This window comes from Babylonia areolata, chromosome 4 (genome assembly GCF_041734735.1).
Source record: "Babylonia areolata isolate BAREFJ2019XMU chromosome 4, ASM4173473v1, whole genome shotgun sequence".
NCBI classification, from domain to species: domain Eukaryota; kingdom Metazoa; phylum Mollusca; class Gastropoda; order Neogastropoda; family Buccinidae; genus Babylonia; species Babylonia areolata.
In genome coordinates, this window is record NC_134879.1 from 2,067,820 (window position 1) to 2,090,944 (window position 23,125).

At 40.4% G+C, this 23,125-nt stretch overlaps 1 protein-coding gene across 1 annotated transcript in view; it reads left to right on the forward strand.

Moving 5' to 3' along the window:
• The window catches only part of LOC143281520 (G patch domain-containing protein 11-like), a 16,438-nt gene extending 3,952 nt beyond the window's left edge, over nucleotides 1-12,486 (forward strand). Inside the window, exons 2-6 of the mRNA XM_076586734.1 lie at nucleotides 5,039-5,265; nucleotides 6,812-7,065; nucleotides 8,085-8,237; nucleotides 10,225-10,306; nucleotides 11,606-12,486. Coding sequence (XP_076442849.1) covers nucleotides 5,039-5,265; nucleotides 6,812-7,065; nucleotides 8,085-8,237; nucleotides 10,225-10,306; nucleotides 11,606-11,661 — 772 coding nt within the window. The 3' untranslated portion in view covers nucleotides 11,662-12,486. The remainder of the gene's footprint in view (nucleotides 1-5,038; nucleotides 5,266-6,811; nucleotides 7,066-8,084; nucleotides 8,238-10,224; nucleotides 10,307-11,605) is intronic.
• The last annotated feature ends 10,639 nt before the right edge of the window (nucleotides 12,487-23,125 follow it).

Here is a 23,125-nt window from a genome sequence, read left to right on the forward strand (position 1 = left end):
CTTTTGACGCTGGTGTTGTGAATTGACTCTCGCTTCTTCTTTCTTTTTTTTTCTTTTCTTTTTTTTAATTTTTTTTTTTTTATTCTTGCCCAGAGGGCTGGATGTAAACAAGTACTTTGTGCTTACTCCTTTTACCCTCGTAAACTAAAATTTCGTTTGTTCGTTCGTTCATTCTCTCTCTCTCTCTCTCTCTCTCTAAACAAAAAATCATGTATAGATTGTCATTATATATATGCCTCTCTCCTCCCCTGTCAGTCTCTGTCTCTCCACTGTCACTGTTACTATATCTGTCTGTTGTCAGCCTCCCCTGCCTTCTTTACTCTTCCCCTTGTCCATTCTTCCTTCCGCTCTCCACCACCCCCCTACCCTATTGTCCTCGTTGTTATTCATCTATTGCGATATTGTATTGTACATAAGTTCTATGTTTATGTTTGCACATGCTTATGCAATTTTGACGTTGGTGTTGTGAATTGACTCTCGCTTTTTTTTTTCTTTTTTCTTTTTTTCTTTTTTACTTTGTTGCTTTTTTTCCAATTATTATTTATGCCCAGAGGGCTGGATGTAAAAAAGTACTTTGTGCTTACTCCTTTACCCTCGTAAAATAAAATTTCGTTCGTTCGTTCGTTCGTTCGTTCTCTCTCTCTCTCTCTCTCTCTCTCTCTCTCTCTCTCTTTATATATGGTATGCTAATCAAAGAGTGACCTCTGTATGAAGATTGATTCATGTCAAGTCATTTGTTTACATTTTTCTCTCCAGTCATTGTGTCAGTCAGTATAGATTGTGGTTGTTGAGAGAGAGAGAGAGAGAGAGAGAGAGAGAGAGAGAGAGAGAGCGAGCATTAGCATGCCTTGTGTGTTTATCAGCTGCCCAAAGAGATCACTGATAGGACAGTTCAAGGTTGTGCTGACAGTTTGAACCCACTTTCCATCAAAAAGGAAAATTAGAGGTCGAGTTGTTCTGTCAGAACTGGGATTTTTTTGGTTGTTTTTTTAATTTTTTTTTTTTATCATCTTGAGTCATGGTGCAGGGACTGCCTGCCTCTACACAGGACTGTGTCAGTCAGTGCTTCCTCACCTGCCATGCACAGTTGCAGCCTTCACCGCATGATGGAAAAAAAAGGAAATATTACAAAGTACAAAACACAGTTGATCACAAATTAATATTAACCATTTAGCTCCTCAGGGCAAATAAGGTTAGGCTGTGCTGAGGTTGTCAGCCCTTCCACTTAATTCATCACTCCCCCCACACAAAAATCATAAAAAAAAAGATAAAAAAACCCCAATACTTCAAAGCCAAACAGACAATACATGAAAAGGGCCTTAAAGCCTGAACCGGACTATAAATGGCGGGCGATTTGAATCAAGCCAGTTTCTCACCAGAGTCTGACACTGTGATGTCGGTGAAGGTTTATTCAAAATAAAAGCCTAATAAAGCTACGGTTTGGCTTCATTTATGGCAGAGAGCAAGATTTGCCTAGCAGCTTCCAATCTAGACCTGAATTGACTTTGGAAAGTACAAAATGTGTCAGCTACACGTAATACAAAATTTGAATGCAGAGAAAAGGGGCGGAGCTAGAGCCGTTTGTGTTTGCGCTAGACGTGTCTGTCAGATAAAAATAGCACCAGCACGTGGTACTGTCCGGTGAGAATTGGAAAGCATGCAGACAGCCCCTCGACGTTGGCAACCGTAAACGACCACATTGTGTGGCAGGAGTACACGGATATCTTTCTCCGCTAACAGTGAGTCGGTCTTTGTTTTGCTTTCACCTCCCACATGTTTACATTTCTACCGGACACGTGCTCGCGCTTTTTATAGATAAACTCCGCCCCTTTCCCTTTTATGGATAGGCTCTAGTGCGCATGCGCAACCGAAACCTTGCTCTCGGGAGTTAAGACTTTAAACTAGTTACAGGCAAACAACACTGCAGAATCGATAGCTAGTGCCCATTCTTAAAGAGATGTGTTTTTTTCCCCTTCTAATGCACTTAATGTCACTTATTTGTGTGTAGTGGGGGGTGGGGGGCAGAGGGGGGGGGAGGGGGCGGGGTTGTAATGCACTGACTTGAACCGAACTTGGATTGGATGATAGATGAATACTGAGGAAACATGAGTACATCTGAATGATCATTAACAGGTGCTTCTGGGGCAAACAAAATGTGTGTGTGTGTGTGTGTGTGTGTGTGTGTGTGTGTGCTACCACTACTGCATTTGGTGTGGGACAAAATACAACAGTGAGTAAGAGTGGCTGAACCTGTATTCAGGTCATTGTCATGCTGCCTTGGTTTTCTTTCTTTTCTTTAAAAATTTTTTTTTTTTTTTAATCATTTTGTTGACCTGGGACAATGGAAAAAAAATGTTTACCCTTAATCTACCAGTCGCTGATACAGGGATTCAAATTCAGTTCATCAAAGTTCAACTATGTAAGTTTTTCTTATTATCTTGGTGATTATTATTATTTTATTTATTTATTTATTTATATATATATGTGGGACAGTTTTGGGTTTAACATGGTTGGACATTTGTGTAGTTGGGCAGTCTTGATATGGCCTTGTGCAGTCGGCAGGACTATGCCAGTATAAGCGATGATGATGATGATGATAATGATAATCGTTCTAACCACTTCTTTCACAGGCATGCATGTGAGCAAATGTAAAACAAATTTAGTGGGGGGTGGAGGCTTGGGGAATGTTTTGGGACATATGCTTTTTTTTTTCCCTGGACTTTCTTGGGTCGACCACTGTTTTATTTTGTATATGAATTCATTATAACAATTCAGAGTAGATGGAAAAGAAAGGGGAAAAAACAAAGAAAGAAAAAAAAAAATGAATACAGTGTACATTAACAATAACATCGTCATCATAAGTCATTATACTTATATTGTTCTATCAATTTGGTCAAGGTGGACACATTTTCATCATGTGTAACAGTGCAGTTTTATAACATATAATGGACACTTATACCTAGCATTGGCATAGAGTTATGGACACTTTGCTTAGCTAACATAATGTCGAAAGAACACAACCCACACATGGGATATCTTATGTATGAACACATTTCCTCTAGTTTTCTATACGTGACTATATAAAAGCCCCCATTACACAGTCATGTTAAACATTATTACAGCAGACACATAAGTGCACATGAATACACACATGCATATATTATTTTACATACTCACATACTTACACATTCACCTGTTCAAGTTAAAAAAAAATATATAATATCATTGAGCCTTCATTATTATTGTGCATTTTGATCTTTCATAATATTTTGTTATGGGTTATTGTTTTCAGGGACATATGTTTTTAAAATTGAATATGTGAAATGCTTTTATTTGAGAACATATGTTTATTACTCTTGTTTAATCAAGTTATCCGCGTGTGTGGGGTGTGTGTGTGTGTGGGGGGTGGGGTGGGGTGGGGTGGGGGGGGGGGGGTGCTGATTGTGCTGATTATCTGCTGGTTGTGGTTTTCCGCAATTCATCTTTATTCTTATCTTATCTGTCTATTCAAATAATATTTCTTAATTCTTTCTGTTTTTACTTTAAGAATACTAGTTATTACCTGCAGTGTGTGGATATATGTATGAAATGATGTATGTGATATTTTTTACATTTGTATCTTCGTAATATTTGTAGGGGCTGTTGTTGGCTTTTACAGTTATGGTCCCCATGTTGTTTACTTGTCTATGTTGTGATAATGCACCTGACCAAATTTCTCCAGTTGGAGATAATAAAGTTATTCTTATCTTATCTTATCTTTAGTGAAGTTAGCGGGGGACCAAAACAGTCAGGGGGAAGACATCTCAGAATGTCCCCCGTGGGACATGATTTTGCGGGGGAATGATTTTGGATGTTGCACTGGTTCAGAACTATTGGGTTGTACTTTTCTTTCACTAGTCGACTCACTTGTGTAAACAAAGTGAGTCTATGTTTTAACCTGGTGTTCGGTTGTCTGTGTGTGTGTGTGTGTGTGTGTCCGTGTGTGTGTGTGTCTGTGTGTCCGTGGTAAACTTTAACATTGACATTTTCTCTGCAAATACTTTGTCAGTTGACACCAAATTTTCGCATAGGAAAAATTCAGTTCTTTCCAGTCATCTTGTTTAAAACAATATTGCACCTCTGGGATGGGCACAAAAAAATAAAAAAAGAAGCCTAATTATATGCAAACTGCATTTACTGTTATATTTATATTTTTTGTATTCTCTAAACTTGGCACTTTGACCTCTTATTCTGACACAACAACAAGAGGAGTCATTATTATCATTTTTTTGTTCAAACAGGAACTGCTTTGGCTAAGCATGGAATTTTTATTTATTTTGCAAACGTTTTGGTGCAGAGGGTAAAAAAGGGAAAATACTCTGTAATTAATGCTAGGGGACGTAATTTATCACAAGTGAGTCCTGAAGGCCTTGCCTCTCTTGTTTTAGATTTAAGCATTGTTTCGTGTCCCAGTAAGCCCAGTTCTTATCACTTTCTTTCACTTTCACTTCTCTTTGACTTTCTCCTCAGGACTTTTGTTTAATTGGCTGTGCCGACTCCAGATGGAGTTAACAGAGTTTGACTGATAAGAAGTTCTGCAGAAGACCTCTGCAGGGAGTTAGTTTTATTATGTTTGGCAGAGTCAGGGAAACAATGCAAACATCCTGGGTGTTTTTTTTTTGTTTTTGTTTTTTGTTTTTTTTATTCTTTCTTTTTATTTCACAGGCAAAAGAAACAAAAATGTTTCAGATTTATGTGAGTTGTGTTATTTTTTTGTGTTGAGATATCTGTATTGATCAGTGTATGTATATATAAGTACATAGAAATTGAAATAAGAGTATGTTTTTTTGCACTCGTGTTTCTCCAGGTCCTCGGTGTGTGTGTGTGCGTGGGTGTGGGCGTGGGTGGGGTTGGTAGTGGGGATGATTTGAATCCAGAAAGATTTTCTACAGACAGGAGAAATCATTAATAAACAATTTTCGGTCAAAAGTCAGTTCCTGTTTAAATGTGCCTGCAAAAGATACTAACCAGTGACCCTTAATCATATTAACGTCCACAGTGAAGACAAGAGACCAGGGTTAATCTTCTCCTCGAAGACAGCGAAGCAGATTGAACGCGAGAGGAAGCAGAAGGAGTCCAACGAGAGGAACAAGGTGAAGCCCAAGAAGGTGCTGGAGCATGAAAAGCGGACGGAGGGTCTGTCAACTGCCCTCTCCGCCAACAACAAAGGTTTCTCTCTCCTGCAGAAGATGGGTTACAAGCCGGGGATGAGCCTGGGTAAAAAAGGTATCTAGTCCGGAAGCATCCTTAATTGTTATGATATTGATAGTAGGAAATTGAATGTTTTTTGACGGGCGCAATAGCCGAGTGGTTAAAGCGTTGGACTGTCAATCTGAGGGTCCCGTGTTCGAATCACGGTGACGGCGCCTGGTGGGTAAAGGGTGGAGATTTTTTACGATCTCCTAGGTCAACTTATGTGCAGACCTGCTAGTGCCTGAACCCCCTTCGTGTGTATATGCAAGCAGAAGATCAAATACTCACGTTAAAGATCCTGTAATCCATGTCAGCGTTCGGTGGGTTATGGAAACAAGAACATACCCAGCATGCACACCCCCGAAAACGGAGTATGGCTGCCTACATGGCAGGGTAAAAACGGTCATACATGTAAAAGCCCACTCGTGTGCATATGAGTGAACGTGGGAGTTGAAGCCCACGAACGCAGAAGAAGAACAAGAAGGAGAATAATGGTTTTTGACTCACTTGTGTAAACAAAGTGAGTCTATGTTTTAACCCAGTGTTCGGTTGTCTGTGTGTGTGTGTGTCTGTGTGTGTATGTGTGTCTGTGTGTCCGTGGTAAACTTTAACATTGACATTTTCTCTGCAAATACTTTGTCAGTTGACACCAAATTAGGCATAAAAATAGGAAAAATTCAGTTCTTTCCAGTCATCTTGTTTAAAACAATATTGCATCTCTGGGATGGGCACAAAAAAATAAAAAAATGAAGCCTAATTGTATGCAAACTGCGTTTACTGTTATATTTATATTTTTTGTATTCTCTAAACTTGGCACTTTGATCTGATATTCTGACCCAAAAACAAGAGCAGTCATTATTATCATTTTTTGTTCAAACAGGAACTTCTTTTGCTAAGCATGGAAGTTTTATTTATTTTGCAAATGTTTTGGTGCAGGTAGTAAACAAGGGAAATTACTCTGTAATTAATGCTAGGGGACTTAATTTGCTTTAAACTGATCTTTCTCATCTTAAACATTACATTTTGAAATTATACTCAGTACATGAAAAGCTTGGATTTTTAAAAAAAAGTGTATCACAAGTGAGTCTTGAAGTTGAAGGCCTTGCCTCTCTTGTTTTTTTTAATTTTTTTTTTTTAGTCTTTTTCTCCAATTGTTTGGGGATATACATTAAAACGCCAAGTGGATCTCTGTAGTTTGTTTTGGGGTTTTTAAATTACTGTAAAGAAGGAAATATTAGATTGACTATCATACTTGTCATACTTGTATACATATTTATATTGTACCCCACCTCTCCCCCATCCACCCCCTAAAAAAGAAACAATTGTGGCGTGGCAGCCAGAATAATCATAAAAGGAAAAAAAGTCAGTCTTGTGCATAAAAAGCCCACTCATTGGTCTCAAATCCATACGGAGCGATTCTGGGAGAAGTTACAACCTACCAATGCATAAGAAGATACATGTTTGTGGAATACATTTTTGAAACCACGTTATGGTCTGCCTACACAAAGAAAAAAGTCTTAGGTTTTCATCACATGAAACAAGTGTTGACCTCAGGCTCAACTGTTTTTCAAAACGGCAGGCACAGGTCGAGCGGAACCTGTCCCCATCGAGATCAAAGCGGACCGCGGAGGTCTGGGAAAAGCAGCGGAAGCCAAGCGGAAGGCAGAGGAGATGCAGGCCATGCGGGCGCGGATGGCCGTCAAGCGGCAGAGGACGGAGGTGAAGCAGAAGGAGTCGTTTGTGCAGCACATGAGCTCTCGGTTCGCCTCCAAGACAGTGGGCAAGGACTTGAACACCAGTCAGACCGCTTGCCACCACCTGGACACTGAAAGTGTGAGTTTGTCAATGCTTTGAATTTCTCTCTCTCTTTTCTTTTTTCTATTATTTTTGACTCACTTGTGTAAACAAAGTGAGTCTATGTTTTAACCCGGTGTTCGGTTGTCTGTGTGTGTGTCTTTGTGTCTGTGTGTCCGTGGTAAACTTTAACATTGACATTTTCTCTGCAACTACTTTGTCAGTTGACACCAAATTTGGCATAAAAATAGGAAAAATTCAGTTCTTTCCAGTCATCTTGTTTAAAACAATATTGCACCTCTGGGATGGGCACAAAAAAAAGAAGAAAAAGAATGAAGCCTAATTATATGCAAACTGCATTTACTGTTATATTTATATTTTTTTGTATTCTCTAAACTTGGTACTTTGATCTGATATTCTGACCCAACAACTAGAGCAGTCATTATTATCATTTTTTGTTCAAACAGGAACTTCTTTTGCTAAGCATGGAAGTTTTATTTATTTTGCAAATGTTTTGGTGCAGATAGTAAAAAAGGGAAATTACTCTGTAATTAATGCTGGAGGAGTTAATTTGCTTTAAAGTGATCTTTCTCATCTTAAACATTACATTCTGGAATTATACTCAATACATAAAAAGCTTGGATTTTTTTTTTAAAGTGTATCACAAGTGAGTCTTGAAGGCCTTGCCTCTCTTGTTGTTTGTTTGTTTTGTTTTGTTCTCTCCTTGTAATTCTGAACTGAAATTGTACTGTTTTGAACCATATTTTAATTACACATACTTAACCGTGACCCAACTAGCGCAGACTCCGGCAGGGGTCTGACATTCCTGTCCCGTGCAAACTACTATCCGCCTATGCGGAGAAAACGAAACTACAGCCGATAACCTCCCGGAAGTAGGTAACCTCCCCTTTGTCCCGCTGGCTAGCGCCCTCTTTTTCCGGCAGCTCCATTATGACTCCAGTTCCTGTGCTCTCCATACGGCTAAGTTTTTTTTTCGTATTTTCTGTCTATATATATATTATTTCACAAAGAATATTGATTTTGACCTGATGGTTCAGGGCTACACAAGACCGGTGGAAAGGTTCCATTGGCCTGACAACTGGTGGAGTCTGGAGGAGAAACCAGAAGGGGGTGAGGAAGAGGAGGAAGGGGAGGAGCATCTCCAGGAGGAAGAAGGAGAAGAGGATGAAGATGAGGGGCAATCTTTAACCGTGAGTCTGAAGTATATGTTGGTTTGTTTTTGTATGTTGATGAACAGATGTGCTGAATATTTTTGTGGATGAAGATTAGACAAACATCTATCTATCTGTCCATCTATGTGTCTGTCTATCTATTGATCTATGGATCTATCTATGTAATTGTCTCTTTATCTGTCTGGCTATCTATCTATCTATCTGTAGATGTTTGTATCAGGATTATGTAGATGTGCATGTTTAAATGTGTATGTGAATGTCATGTCTTTATCTCTTCATCTCTTTGCTACTTTGTGGATGTTTTGATTCATTTTCACTTTCCATTTGCCCTGAGGGCTGGATGAAAAAAAGCACATGTATGCTTATTCCACTTCCATCTATCTATCTATCTATCTACACACACAGAGATCAATTCATCTCAGATTCAGTTGAGAAGGAGTGAGTGTGTATCATTCACTTTGTCTGTCTGTCTGTTCTTGACAGCATTGCATGCCCAGACTTATATTCTGATCAAACCTAAATTGCCATGACGACCAGTTGTGACATCATCTTGTGGCAAATTTGGGAGTTGGTTCTTTTGGGGAAATCATATCAGTTCCATGGAAGTTTTGAAATGATGTGCATCTGAAAGTTGTCTGTCCAACCTGCCCACTCCCTCCTGCTGCAATTTTTTTTTTTTTCCCTTTGCACAGTAGGTTATATTTGTCAAGAAACATGTAATCACATTTCACGTTTGGGTAAACAATATAACAAAATACATTGTTTGATTCCAACAAAAATAATGAAGCATTACACCATAGAATCTGCTTCAAGGAAAACACATAAACACTGACCCTCGCTTCACTGAAGTTATCATTCATCCAACTGCAAGTTTGTTTGTTTGTTTTTTTGTTTTTTTTTGCATCTCCCCTATCCCAACAAACACACACACAGTGAGGCACACACACACACACACACATACTCTTTAACGTATAATCCCTCGGTCAATATACCACAAAAATAGCAACATAATCTCCTTCTGAGGCATCGAGGGAACACCGAGAATAATCCAGTTTAATACAGGTTCCTAGAATGTACAAACATAATCATGAAGAATAAAAAAAAAAAAGAAAAAGACAACAACAGTATTATCAAAAAGTCAAAACCTGTTACATAATACTGTGAATATTCTAAGCTAGCCATCTGTCCCATCATTATCAAATTTTTTGGTTGCAGTAACTACTGCGGGAAATACTTGTTCGGGAGCTTCAGTTCATATGATATGATGCCTTGTTCATGTTGTGCTTCAGTGCAAGTTAACTCTCTCTGGACGAAGGAATGCTCACGCATTCCTACACAAAACGTATTCAGATTCGGATGAAGGAATGGAATAGCATTTTCCGAAAGTAAAATTCCATCATGCGCTGTACACGTGATTTTGTGATTAGCCAAGCAGAGTGTGCTATTCTGGGTCACTCCACAGTCGAACAGTATGATTGGTCAGCCTGGGATGTGTGGCCTGTCTCGCACACACGCTGACAAAGTCACTGACCGGTCGTCTGCTCGCGTGCCAGCCTGTCAGCAAAGTGGGCTCTTCTCAGAATGTTGTGAAGCGAACAAGGCAGTGATGGCAACATTTCAGGGTTGCCGAAGTACTTGAAATGTACAAACTGAAGGGTCGGACATTGAAGAGGTGGATGATGACAAAGAAGAAAGCGAATTTAATGCAGAAAGCGAGCATGGGTGTGGTGATTCGGGGTGGAAAATTGGCAGTATTTTCTACATATGGCAAAACTGTAAAAATAAGATGAGAAATTTGATTTTTTTTATATGTAATAGCTCAACACTTAATAAACCAGTTTTGAAAGTTTCATTTTCTTACACAGTATTTTGTATTTTTTGTAATTTTTTTCCAAACCCTTACAAATGGGCCGTCTGTGGGGGAAAAGCAAGGGAGAAAACTTGTCGTCCCGAGTGAGTTAACGTGATGCTGTGTACTGTTTATGTCAGTCTAATCTCTGTGCAGGATGAGGAGAAGCTGCAGGCTTTGACTTTCTATCTGCGGACAACCTACCACTACTGCATTTGGTGTGGGACAAAATACAACGGTACGAGTGGCTGGACCTGTGTTCAAGTCATTGTCATGCTGCCTTGGTTTTCTTTCTTTCTTTGAAAAAAAAAAAAGATTCTTTTATTTATTCATTTTTTTTAGAGCGATGGAAGATGGACAAATGTTTACCCTTAATCCACCAGTTGCTGCAACAGGGATTCAGATTCAGGACATCAAAGTGCAATGCTTTAACTTCTCAGCTAATCATATCTGTAATTGTATATCCTTATTGACATGCATGTATAAGTTATGAATACCCATGGTTGAATATTAATAGGGTAATGTTACTAAATGTAAAGTAAGATAATAAAATGTGATACAGTGTAATGTGACAGATTATCCTACAGCAGAGTTTGTAGGCATACATTATGCATATGTGTATTGTCTGTCTGTCTCTTCTATCTGTCTGTCCATGTATCTATGCTTGTTGTTTGTTTGTTTGTTTTTCCCTTTGGCCTTTGAAATATTGAAAAATGTCCACACTAGATAGCTTTAAACAAACCTTTTCCCATTCATGTAACATACGTATGTGTAACTAAAATGAAAGTGAAAAATGTTTATTTAAAAAACAAAACAAAACAAACAAACTCTGCTAATGCGCCTGTCTCTGCTGATGACCAAAACTGTTCAGTGGCAGAGCCGGGCTGAGTGAGCCTCCCTGCGTGGTTGTGTCCCCTGTGTGACAGTCCTTCTATTTCAATGGACACAGACAACTCTGTTTTGATGACTCTTTTTTTTGTGACTGGATGATCACGTGAGGGACAGCATTCTTGGGGTCTTCATTTAGAACAGATGCCCAAGAACACACTGCATTTTTAGCCAGAGGGATGGCAGTAAAAACTGAAATGACATACTGGTTAAAGAGGTTTCGTTTTCTCCGCATAGGCGGATAGTAGTTTGCACAGGACAGGAATGTCAGACCCCTGCTGGAGTCTGCACTAGTTGGGTCACGGTAAGTATGTTATTTAAACGTAATTTTAGATAGAAAATTTCCTATTGTTGTCATCTTTCTGGTTTCAGTGAGAGAGAGAGAAAAAAAAAAGTTGTGTGGTTTGTTTGATGACTGGTTCAGTTTTTGGTAAGGAATGTTTCTTATGAGAAGAATATCACCCTTTGAGTATTCTGTTAAGATTTGTAACATACATGCGACTGGGTTTTTTTTTTCTTCAGGTATTAACGTTTATGTCAGTCGAGTCCGCTAGCCTATATATCATGCATGCGACTTATGTGTGATTGGAGTTTTCATTTTTAGAAAAAAAAGACGTTATTTCTCTTGTTATTTGTTAACATAAAACAGACTCAGAAGACATGGAGGCGAACTGCCCTGGAGACTCCGCTGAAGCCCATGACTGAAGGAAGGACTGGTCACCCACCTCAGATAACCGATCTGGACAGTGCTGCTCATGTCTGGAGACTTGAGTGAGACAGGCAAAGGTGACAGCGGCTTCAAACAGGGGCGTCAGTTAGAATCTGGCGCCACAAGGTGTGGTGTGGTGTGGTGTGGTTTGACCATCCTGCACTTGATCTGTTGAGTTTTGTTGATGTTAGAACGATTGTCAAGGCTTCACAGTGTTTGCTCATGTGGGGTGGTGGGGAGCCTACCGGACCACCTTGGAAACGCAGAGATCTCGGGTTCAAGTCACCAGAAACGTTCACTGTTCAGGGATTTTTTTTCCCCTCCCCATCATTTTGACCTGGATTGCTGGTCTGGGTACTAGTCCTTCAGATGATAAACTGAGGTCCCAGTTGTGAAACACTTGTTAACCACATGAATGAAATTTAAAAAAAAGGTTGTCTCTGAAAAAAAAGAAAGGAGAAAAAAAAAGAGAAAAATCAACTTTAAGAGAGAAGGCAAGAAGAAATATTTGGGATGGGGGTGGGAGGTTGTTTTTTTTTTAATTGGGTTACACCTCACTTAGTAGTTACTCTCACTGGTGAGAGCTAGCAGAGTGAACCTGAATCATATGCACAGAAATGTGTCGTGTTTTAATTTGTTTCCTGGAGGTGTCAGATATCGCGCCATAATTTTAGCCCTGTCTCTCAATCGAACCGTATAATTATGTGACCTGGTTGAAGACCAAATTTGACAAAAAAACAAGAACGCCAGAGAATTGACAGACAGACACAAAATACGAAAAAAAAAACTTAGCCGTATGGAGAGCACAGGAACAGGAGTCATAATGGCTGCCGGAAAAAGAGGGTGCAAGCCAGCGGGACAAAGGGGAGGCTACCTACTTCCAGGAGGTTATCGGCCGTAGTACTTTCGTTTTCTCCGCGTAGGCGGATAGTAGTTTGCACAGGACAGGAATGTCAGACCCCTGCCGGAGTCTGCACTAGTTGGGTCACAGTTAAGTATGTGTAATTAAAAGTAATTTTAGATAGAAAATTTCCTTATTGGTCCATACACACCTCACTACATCTGATGAAGAAAGAAAACGTAGATGCCTGACTTGCACTTAAAATTTGATCAGGCCTTTGAGAGCCTCCCATACTGCTGTGAAAAGAAAAGCAATCCAGTGTAATCAAACTCAAGTGAAATTCATGTTTAATTACACATACTTAACCATGACCCAACTAGTGCAGACTCCGGCAGGGGTCTGACATTCCTGTCCTGTGCAAACTACTATCCGCCTATGCGGAGAAAACGAAACTGCGGCCGATAACCTCCCGGAAGTAGGTAGCCTCCCCTTTGTCCCGCTGGCTAGCGCCCTCTTTTTCCGGCAGCCATTATGACTCCTGTTCCTGTGCTCTCCATGGAATTCATGTTGTTGGATATGCATGTGAGGGGAAATGACAGCATTGTAAATGATGAATGATACTGGGTGCATCTTGATAATATCTGTGTGTGTGTGTGTGTGAGAGAGAGAGAGAAATAGAGAGAACCTGCATCTGTATATGTGACTATTGTGTCAGTGTCTTTGTGTGTGTGTCTGTGTGTGTGTCTGTGTGTGTGTGTGTGCACACATCGGATAGTAGAGTGTTTTTATCAGGACATTTACATTGGCTTTGTCCACATATGTCAGGTCACCTTTATTATATTTCTGTATAAATGTGACAATGTTGCTGATATGGAGAAGAGTGTGTGTGTGTGTGTGTGTGTGTGTTCATGCGTGTGTGTGTGTGTGTGTGTGTGCTGTACATGCATTTCCCAGATAGGATCTGCAAGTTTATATTTCACTCCCAAAATAAAATCTTCACCAATATTACAGACATTCTATGCTTTTTTTGTTTGTTTTGAATTCCCGAGTCTGATTTCTAATATATACTTATTGTTTGATTTTTATATCCATGCTAATGACTTGCAGATTGACATAAGTTTACATTTGGGCCAACAGCAAAGTGAGAGCTGTATTATCAATGGTTTCTCCAGTCAATGGGAAACCATTTACAGCTTAGTCTTTTGTGAAGGACTATGACTCTCAAACTAGGAGGCAAAATTGCACTGGCTCTTAGTGCTGCAGCCTTGGGGGCTAGTTGGCCTGTGGGAACCATCCCAACGCCGACTGTCCTAAAACCCCCTTGGCCAAGAGAGTGGGGATGTACTTGGGCAAGGCACTCTCCACTATAATCAAAGTCTAGCCCAAATAGTCGGAACAGCAGTTGCCTCCTCTGCTGTTCTGATGGTTATAGTCGGACATGACTGACTATCATATATATATATATATAATGACTATATATAAAAATAACTATATATATATATATATATATAAAAGTCTTATTGCTGATGGGCGTCTGTGAGTGTGTGCAAGTAAAAATTATTCAGCTATATAGTCATGTTCGTCTGATGAAGCTGAAGTGGATAATCACCTTCCTAGAGCTTTCTCCAGTCACTGCACAGTTGCTTCCACAGGCTGGTCCCAGAGCTGAAACGGCCAGGGGAAGAAAACTTATTATGCCTTGTTTCCATTCTCAGCTAAGAAAAATAAGGGAAAACTGGCTCTGATGTGGGCCTTTGTTAAAATTTGCAGACACTGAAAAGAGCGCCACATAGCTGCTAGATGGGGGAGATTTTGTCTTTTCCCATCGGTGAAAGAAATATTAACATTTTCTTGTCAGGAAACTGTGTACGGTCTTTGTGTTTTGTCTGAATTACTTAACTCACTCAGTACGGCCAGTCCTCTCTTCTCCTCTACACAGACCCCTCGGATGTCCAGTGGGTGTCTGAATGATCCAACCTTTAGCTTCCGTCGTCAGAATTGTGGTATTCTTTGTCAACATTCACCTCTTCAGTATAAGAGCCTTCCGCTTGCAATATTTTGATGATGGTAATTGGGGTGAAACGCTGTTAACGTCGTCTCTTTCGCCATTCATATGGAGAGAGTTAAAACAAGAGGCAAAGCCTGGTGTTGTATTATTGTATTGTATTACTCTTTTTTGTCACAACAGATTTCTCTGTCTGAAATTTGGGCTGCTGTTCCAGGGAGAGCACATTGCTTCACTGAGAGCGCCACCCATTTTTTGTGTGTGTATTTTTTCCTGTCTGCAATTAAAAAAAAAAAAAATTGTTTTCCTATCGAAGTGGATTTCATTACAGAATTTTGCCAGGGACAACCCTTTTATTGCCATGGGTTCTTTTGTGTGCTAACTGCATTCTTCACACGGGATTTCGGTTTATCATCTCATCCAAATGACTAGCGTCCAGACCACCACTCAAGGTCCAGTGGAGGGTGAGAAAATACTGGTGACTGTGGGATTCGAACCAGTGCATGCAGATTCTCTCGCTTCTTCGGCGGATGGGGATGCGTTACCTCTAGGCCATCACTCCACTCCACTCCTCCATGGCTTATGTTGTGCCTTGTGTTGGTTATTTCAGACGGGCGCAATAGCCGAGTGGTTAAAGCGTTGGACTGTCAATCTGAGGGTCCCAGGTTCGAATCACGGTGACGGCACCTGGTGGGTAAAGGGTGGAGATTTTTACGATCTCCCAGGTCAACATATGTGCAGACCTGCTAGTGCCTGAACCCCCTTCGTGTGTATATGCAAGCAGAAGATCAAATACGCACGTTAAAGACCCTGTAATCCATGTCAGCATTCGGTGGGTTATGGAAACAAGAACATACCCAGCATGCACACCCCCGAAAACGGAGTATGGCTGCCTACATGGCGAGGTAAAAATGGTCATACACGTAAAAGCCCACTCGTGTGCATACGAGTGAACGCAGAAGAAGAAGAAGAAGTTGGTTATTTCAACCAGTGCAAATGTATGTCAACCAGCCCTGGTCTCCCTTCCACTGCTGTCAGGCCATCATGAGATTTGACCTGATGGTCTCAAACAAAGACGGGCTAGGTATGGCATATACTCGCCCTGATTCATTCTCCCGACAGTGCGTAGTTTGTTCTACATGGGGATCCTTTTTGAAACACAAAAATTATTATGCTGCACTTTGTGTATACCCCTGTTTCATTACCTCCATCTGTACCTTTCTTTCCAGTGTATGTTAACTTACAGAACATTTTTAAACTCTCTCCATACGAACGACGAAAGAGACGACGTTAACAGCGTTTCACCCCAATTACCATCATTAAAATATTGCAAGCGGAAGGCTCTTATAATGAAGAGGTGAATGTTGACAAAGAATACCACAGTTCTGACGACGGAAGCTAAAGGTTGGGTCATTGAGACACCCACTGGACATCCGAGGGGTCTGTGTAGAGGAGAAGAGAGGACTGGCCGTACTGAGTGAGTTAAAGCATGTCAGTAAGGAAACAAAACCTAAATATAGCATCATTCCAATTCTGTGCATACACACTGTGGAAGGGCAAGGTGTTTTTTCCTCCTGAGTTAATGGTCATGATTCACAGTGCACCCTAGATAAAAAAAAAAAGAAAAGAAAAAAAAGGGATTTCTCTCACTCCACATTCTGCAGTTGATTTTGAAACTTGGCAGCAGAAACCACACGAGAAACAAATTTCGTTTGGTAAAATGACTTCTTTTTTTTTAAATTTTATTTTATATAGTTCATCAAAAGATAATCTGTAATTGTCCTTAAGTATTTATTTAAAATATCTATCTTTTATTCCGCCCTCCAACTTGTTGGTTTTCCCCCAACTTCATCACCAGTCAGCCCCTCCTCTACAACCTTTTGGGTGATAATTCAAATGTGAAAATTGATACTCTAACAAAATGTCTACAGTCACCTGACGGGCGCAATAGCCGAGTGGTTAAAGCGTTGGACTGTCAATCTGAGGGTCCCGGGTTCGAATCACGGTGACGGCGCCTGGTGGGTAAAGGGTGGAGATTTTTACGATCTCCCAGGTCAACAAATGTGCAGACCTGCTAGTGCCTGAACCCCCTTCGTGTGTATATGCAAGCAGAAGATCAAATACGCACGTTAAAGACCCTGTAATCCATGTCAGCGTTCGGTGGGTTATGGAAACAAGAACATACCCAGCATGCACACCCCCGAAAACGGAGTATGGCTGCCTACATGGCGGGGTAAAAACGGTCATACACGTAAAAGCCCACTCGTGTGCATACGAGTGAACGCAGAAGAAGAAGAAGAAGACGAAGTCTACAGTCACCAGTGTGTGTGTGATGGAACATGAAACAAAATTCTTCCTCCTTTGGTAAAATGTAAACACTTTTTACTGGCATCAAACTCGGGCATGCAGGCAGTCCATTCTGGAATAAAAATGCCTGTTATCTTGAGACAAACAACAAAAACAAAACAAATGACATGCATGTCAAATCTAGTAGGGTTCTGGACTATATCAAGTTTTTTTGGAAAGACCTTTCTTTCTTTTTTTTTTTTAGTTAAAAAAAAAATTAATGGTTTTTTTTTCATGTTCCCCGGACTTTCTCTGGTCGACCACCATTTTATTTTGTATATATATATACATTATAGCAATTGAGAATACATGTAGATGGAAAAAAACCCAAAGCAACAACCAAAAAACCCCCCAAAAAAACAACAACAAACCCCCCCCAAAAAAAACCCAACAACAACCCCCCCCCCAAAAAAAACAAAAAAAAACAACAACAAAACAACCCAACAACCCAACAACAACAACAAAAAAACCCCTGAATACAGTGAACATTAACAATAACATGTAAGTCATGTAACATGTAAGTGTAATGGACTATACTTATATGTTATAGTCCATTACACAATCCACTCAAAAAGAGACAATAATCAATACCCCATGTTCCATAGTTACGTCAATGTAATCAATAGCAATTATGGAGTATATCACCCCTACAAGAAAAGCATATAACTTTTCATTCACTGAGTCAGGGCATGTGAGAGAGAAGAAAAAAAAGACTCGAGGCAATAATATGGAAGGAGGTTGTACAATTTATACAATAATTATATGTACCAAAATTAAAATCAATCATAAAGACAGTCAGGTGGACGACCAGGCAGACAGACAGACAGACAGACACACATACAGACAGACAGACAGTCCCTCCCCCATCCCCTATCTACCAACCCTATCTTGCTCCTCCAAAAGTCCAATGTAGGGAGGCTTTCTTCCTATTTTCTTTCTTTTTTGACTCACTTGTGTAAACAAAGTGAATCTATGTTTTAACCCGGTGTTCGGTTGTCTGTGTGTGTGTGTGTGTGTGTGTCCGTGTGTCCGTGGTAAACTTTAACATTGACATTTTCTCTGCAAATACTATGTCAGTTGACACCAAATTTGGCATAAAAATAGGAAAAATTCAGTTCTTTCCAGTCATCTTGTTTAAAACAATATTGCACCTCTGGGATGGGCACAAACAAATTAAAAAAAGAAGCCTAATTATATGCAAACTGCATTTACTGTTATATTTTTGGTATTCTCTAAACTTGGCACTTTGACCTCTTATTCTGACACAACAGCAAGAGGAGTCATTGTTATCATTTTTTGTTCAAACAGGAACTTCTTTTGCTAAGCATTGAAGTTTTATTTATTTTGCAAACATTTTAGGACAGTCGGCGTTGGGATGGTTCCCAAAGGCCAACTAGCCCACAAGGCTGCAGCACTAAGAGCCAGTGCAATTTTGCCTCCTAGTTTGAGAGTCATAGTCCTTCACAAAAGACTAAGCTGTAAATGGTTTCCCATTGACTGGAGAAACCATTGATAATACAGCTCTCACTTTGCTGTTTGCCCAAATGTAAATACATGTATGAAAATATGCAAATAATAATCCCCATTAGGTCATTAGATAAATACATAAAAAGAACTACTACTACTAATGATAATATATATATAAGGCCCAAAAACTTGATGAAGCCAACTATAAGCGTACAAAAAAAAAAGACAAAAAGAAGAAGACAATAATGATAAATAAGCAAATAAATGTAAAACATGCAGACCCACATTCACACATAAACACATATGCATAACAGATATGCACCAAGCATGCAGTTTCACAGATATGAAAACACAGTCAAATACACATAAACGTAGCCTTCATGAGCCCCAACACACACACACACACACACACACACACACACACACACACACACATTATCCTGCACCCTCTCTACGCCCCTCCTCCACACAATCATTTCTAGGCTACGTATCGCAGCTTCCACGGCACACACACACACACACACACACACACACACACACACATTGGGAGTTTGGGGGGATGGTTGATACGCAATTAACGAAAGATACTCTACGAACTCTACGCTTAGACAGCAAACAGAACTCACCAAATGACATCAGTTTCACTTACACAATATGAAAAGAGAGAGAGAGAGAGAGAGAGGGGGGTTTAAAGAGGAGCAGGGACCGGAGTAGGTTGTGTTCAGTTCAAGGGAATGTCACTGACAAAGGCAGACGTGTATGGTGTGAAAGGATCAAGTTCGAAAAACTAATAATAAATGCAATTTGCGTTTTCATATCTGCCTCTCATTGTTTCAGTCACTCCGTGTGTCTGTCTGTCTGTTTCTGTCTCTCTCTGAATGTGTGTTCACCCCGTAAAGTGTTTTCTTTTCCATTTATTTGACGCACACGTAGTCCCAAACTCTTCTGTACACGACCCCAGGAAGTTGGGGTGATAAACAAATAATCTTTTCGCTTGTAAGAAAGTCTGAAATATCCGTTCCCTTAGAATACAGAATGGCATGGTGGTTGGCGATCCTGGGAGTTATTCTTTTCACTTTGATGGGGTATGTTGTAGGAGCCTAGTCGACTATATACACAAAGGGGAAGTTTTGACTGTGTGACTTTCTACACAGCGCAGCATGCTGCTGCCACTGTGGTGGTGGTCCTGTACCTTTGCCAGCAGCTGGTCGTCGCTCAGCTTGTACAGCTGCTCTTACGAAGAACGAGTTTTTATATTGTTCCGTCCTTGCTACTGGAACCTTTAACTCTCTCCATACGAACGGCGAAAGAGACGACGTTAACAGCGTTTCACCCCAATTACCATCATCAAAATATTGCAAGCGGAAGGCTCTTATACTGAAGAGGTGAATGTTGACAAAGAATACCACAATTCTGACGACGGAAGCTAAAGGTTGGGTCATTGAGACACCCACTGGACATCCGAGGGGTCTGTGTAGAGGAGAAGAGAGGACTGGCCGTACTGAGTGAGTTAATGTTGTGTTACTTTTCCTGGCTGACCTCTCCTCGATGTTGCTGGAGGCGAAATCGGCAAAGCACCTGGACTGGATGCGGCGTCTGTTTGCTTCTTGTTCTTTTGTAAACTGTCCGGGTAGTATGGCTGGCACCGACCCTTCAACCACTCATTTTAAGAAAGAGACGGAGGTCTTGTCGTCTCTCTTGAAGGCTTGGAAGGTGTAGCTCTTGCAGCGTGGTTGAGACACAGCCGGGTTCTTTATTTGTGTAGTCTCCTTTGATGAAACGTGCTGCTCGGTGTTGTATCCTTTCGATCTTGTCTACATCGCTTTAGTGGCATGAGTCCCATACTATTGCCGCACACTCCAGGATGGATCGCACGAGTGCTGTGTATGCAGTCTTCCTACAGGTTTGAGGACAGTGTCGCAAGTTTTGTCGCAAAAAGCCGAGGGTGGAATTGACTTTTTTTGTTGTCTTAGCGACATGAGAGTGCGACTTTAGGTCGTCCGATATTGTCACTCCAAGATAAGGATTTGTACTGACTTGCTGTGGTATTTCACCATAAAGATCGTGGAAAAAGTCAGTCTTCTTCTTGACTGTAACGAAAAACGTTTCTTTGCACTGAAGTGCATGCCCCAGTCTTTTGCCCACTTCTCAAGTTGTCTCAGGTCCTCCTGGGGAGCAAGATGATCAGCGAAGGTCCTTATCTGGTAGTACAGTATGCAGTCATCTGCGAAAAGGTGCAGTTGGGATTTGACTGCTGCTGGCAGGTCATTGATGTAACATAAGAACAGCAAAGGGCCGAGCACTATACCCTGTGGGACGTCAGAGTCAACTGCAACTTCTCGTGATTCCTCACCATTTTTATATTATTGGGCGTATACCTTCAGTGAGTGGCTTAAAATGATAGTTTTGACTACTAGGACTGATAATCTGTCCTCACAGCATATATATATATGTAGCCAAGTACTCAGCTCAGGCTTCATAATACTGCTTCATGCACAGGCTCTATAGCAGACGTCTTTTTCACAACTAAGATGCCGGTCTTCAATGACTCGCGCAGAATGTGTGACGTCATTCCTGGTCTGAGTGCAAAGCCCATTCTAAACCTATTCTCTAAACATCTCTTAAATGAAGTTGCTGTATGGTTCACTGTAATATTATATTTGTTGTGCTTACACACACACTTTAATCAGTTAGAAGCAGTCTAAAGATTTCAACTGATGCTAAGCTTACGTCATTTTGTGCTTCTCGCCACACAACCACTCCAACCAGTTTACTGTACGTCATTGGCTGAGCTGGAATCTGTGTTTCTGCTAGACCATATTTAATTAATATCTCTTTTGTCAGATCAGTAAACTACAAGTATTATATACTGGCAGAATAATTGCAATTCCATCTTTTGATCTATTCATTTGGTGTTTGCCTATGTTAAAATGATTTGACACAGTTTGTAATTTCTGCAATGAGCTCGCTAAAACTGACCCTTTTGAGGCAACTTAAATTAAGATTATAAATTCATCTTAAATAATCAACACTTCATTTTACACTCATTAGAAAGTAGGTTTTGAGCTCTTTCATTTGCAACCTATCCGATGTAAATCGGTTCAGGAATAATTTAGAAATCTGTCGTTGAACACCTTGTAAGAAGAAACACAATTCTTATCAGATTTAGCCTGATTGAGGCAATTCGCTTCATGGGCCATGCTAGTGTTAGTGCAGTCTGCTTAACTTGCATAAATTGGTAGAGTAGGTGGTCATTTGGTCACTTTTCACCTGGCCAGTCACTGGCTAGGCCCTGCTCTCTCTCTCTCTCTCTTTTGCTGTGGCACAAGCAGTGTGTGTGTGTGTGTGTTCCTGCAATGACTAATGTCATCACTATGTATCACCATAAGTACTCCATGTAGAATGTGTTGATGATTTGTAAATTGAATTCTTCAATACAGTGCTTGTGTTCATATGAGTATGTTGAGATTGCCTTAGTTTGGTTTACTTGGTTCAGTTATTGCTTTGACATGTAGTCACAGCTCAGCTATGATTGGTCTAAATAATCGCCATGTCGTCATATGCTTGGAGCAGTGTTCCATTTTAATTCTTCTTAACGTCACAGTTTGTTAATTGTAATTTAGATATCATGCCCCCTCCTAAACGGCTTACTCCAGTTTTGTGCTACATGATAAAGTGATTCATTTAAGTCACTTTGACACAGTATAAGCTTTACCTAATCTATACTGTCAGTGTACTTTCACTAAATTAGCGTAACTTCAATCACTTTAACTGCACTATTATATGTATTAGAAATGACATTTGATGTCCGTGTTTGGTCTTCACACATATGCATTATCTTATCTTATGTTGTTGCTTATCCCAAACCGAGTGGTAGTCTTTCCATGTAATATGTATACATGTGCTTTACTATTCACTTGAATTCCTGACATGTTGTCCTTAATGACATTTTGTTTGATTGTGTCCTTATCAGTGCACTGTTTTCTCCTTCTTGTTTTCCTCTTTCCCTCATCCTTGTTTTCTTCTTCTACTCTTTATCTTCTCATAACTGTTGTAAATAAAACAATAGAAAAACCTTGTGACTGGCCTCTATATGTTCCTGGCCTGTGCGCGGGAATTCTTGTCTATCCTTTAATACAGTAAATCATCATTTGTTTGTTCTTTTGTACCGTCCCCGTATATACCACTCGGGTACACAGCTACATATAGGTCTACAGTGTATTGTCATAATCTGTCCTTACAGCATACATACAGGTGTACAGTGTACTGCCAGGATTACAGGAACACAATCAGGTAACATATGGTTCTTACAAATCGGATTAATCGGGCAATGGGTGGAGATTTTTCCGATCTCCCAGGTCAACATATGTGCAGACCTGCCAGTGCCTGAACCCCCTTCGTGTGTATACACACACAGAAGACCAAATACACACGTTAAAGATCCTGTAATCCATGTCAGCGTTCGGTGGTTTATAGAAACAAGAACATACTCAGCATGCACACCTCCGAAAACGGAGTTTGGCTGCCTGCATGGTGGGGTAAATAAACAAAAACGGTCATACACGTAAAATGTTACATGTTTGTCTGAGTGTGTATGTGTGCGTGCCTGAAATCTGATTGAATGACGCAGGAAACGAATGATGAGCGCCTAATACAGCCGTCAGTCGGCTCTACCCTGGTAGGCAGCCTGTTGAGTAAATGACCCCGTGTTTGTTAAAGTGCTTAGAGCTTGGTCTCCGTCCGAGGATAGGCGCTATATAAGTAGCCATATCAGTCAATCAATCAATTCCCGGTATGTCCT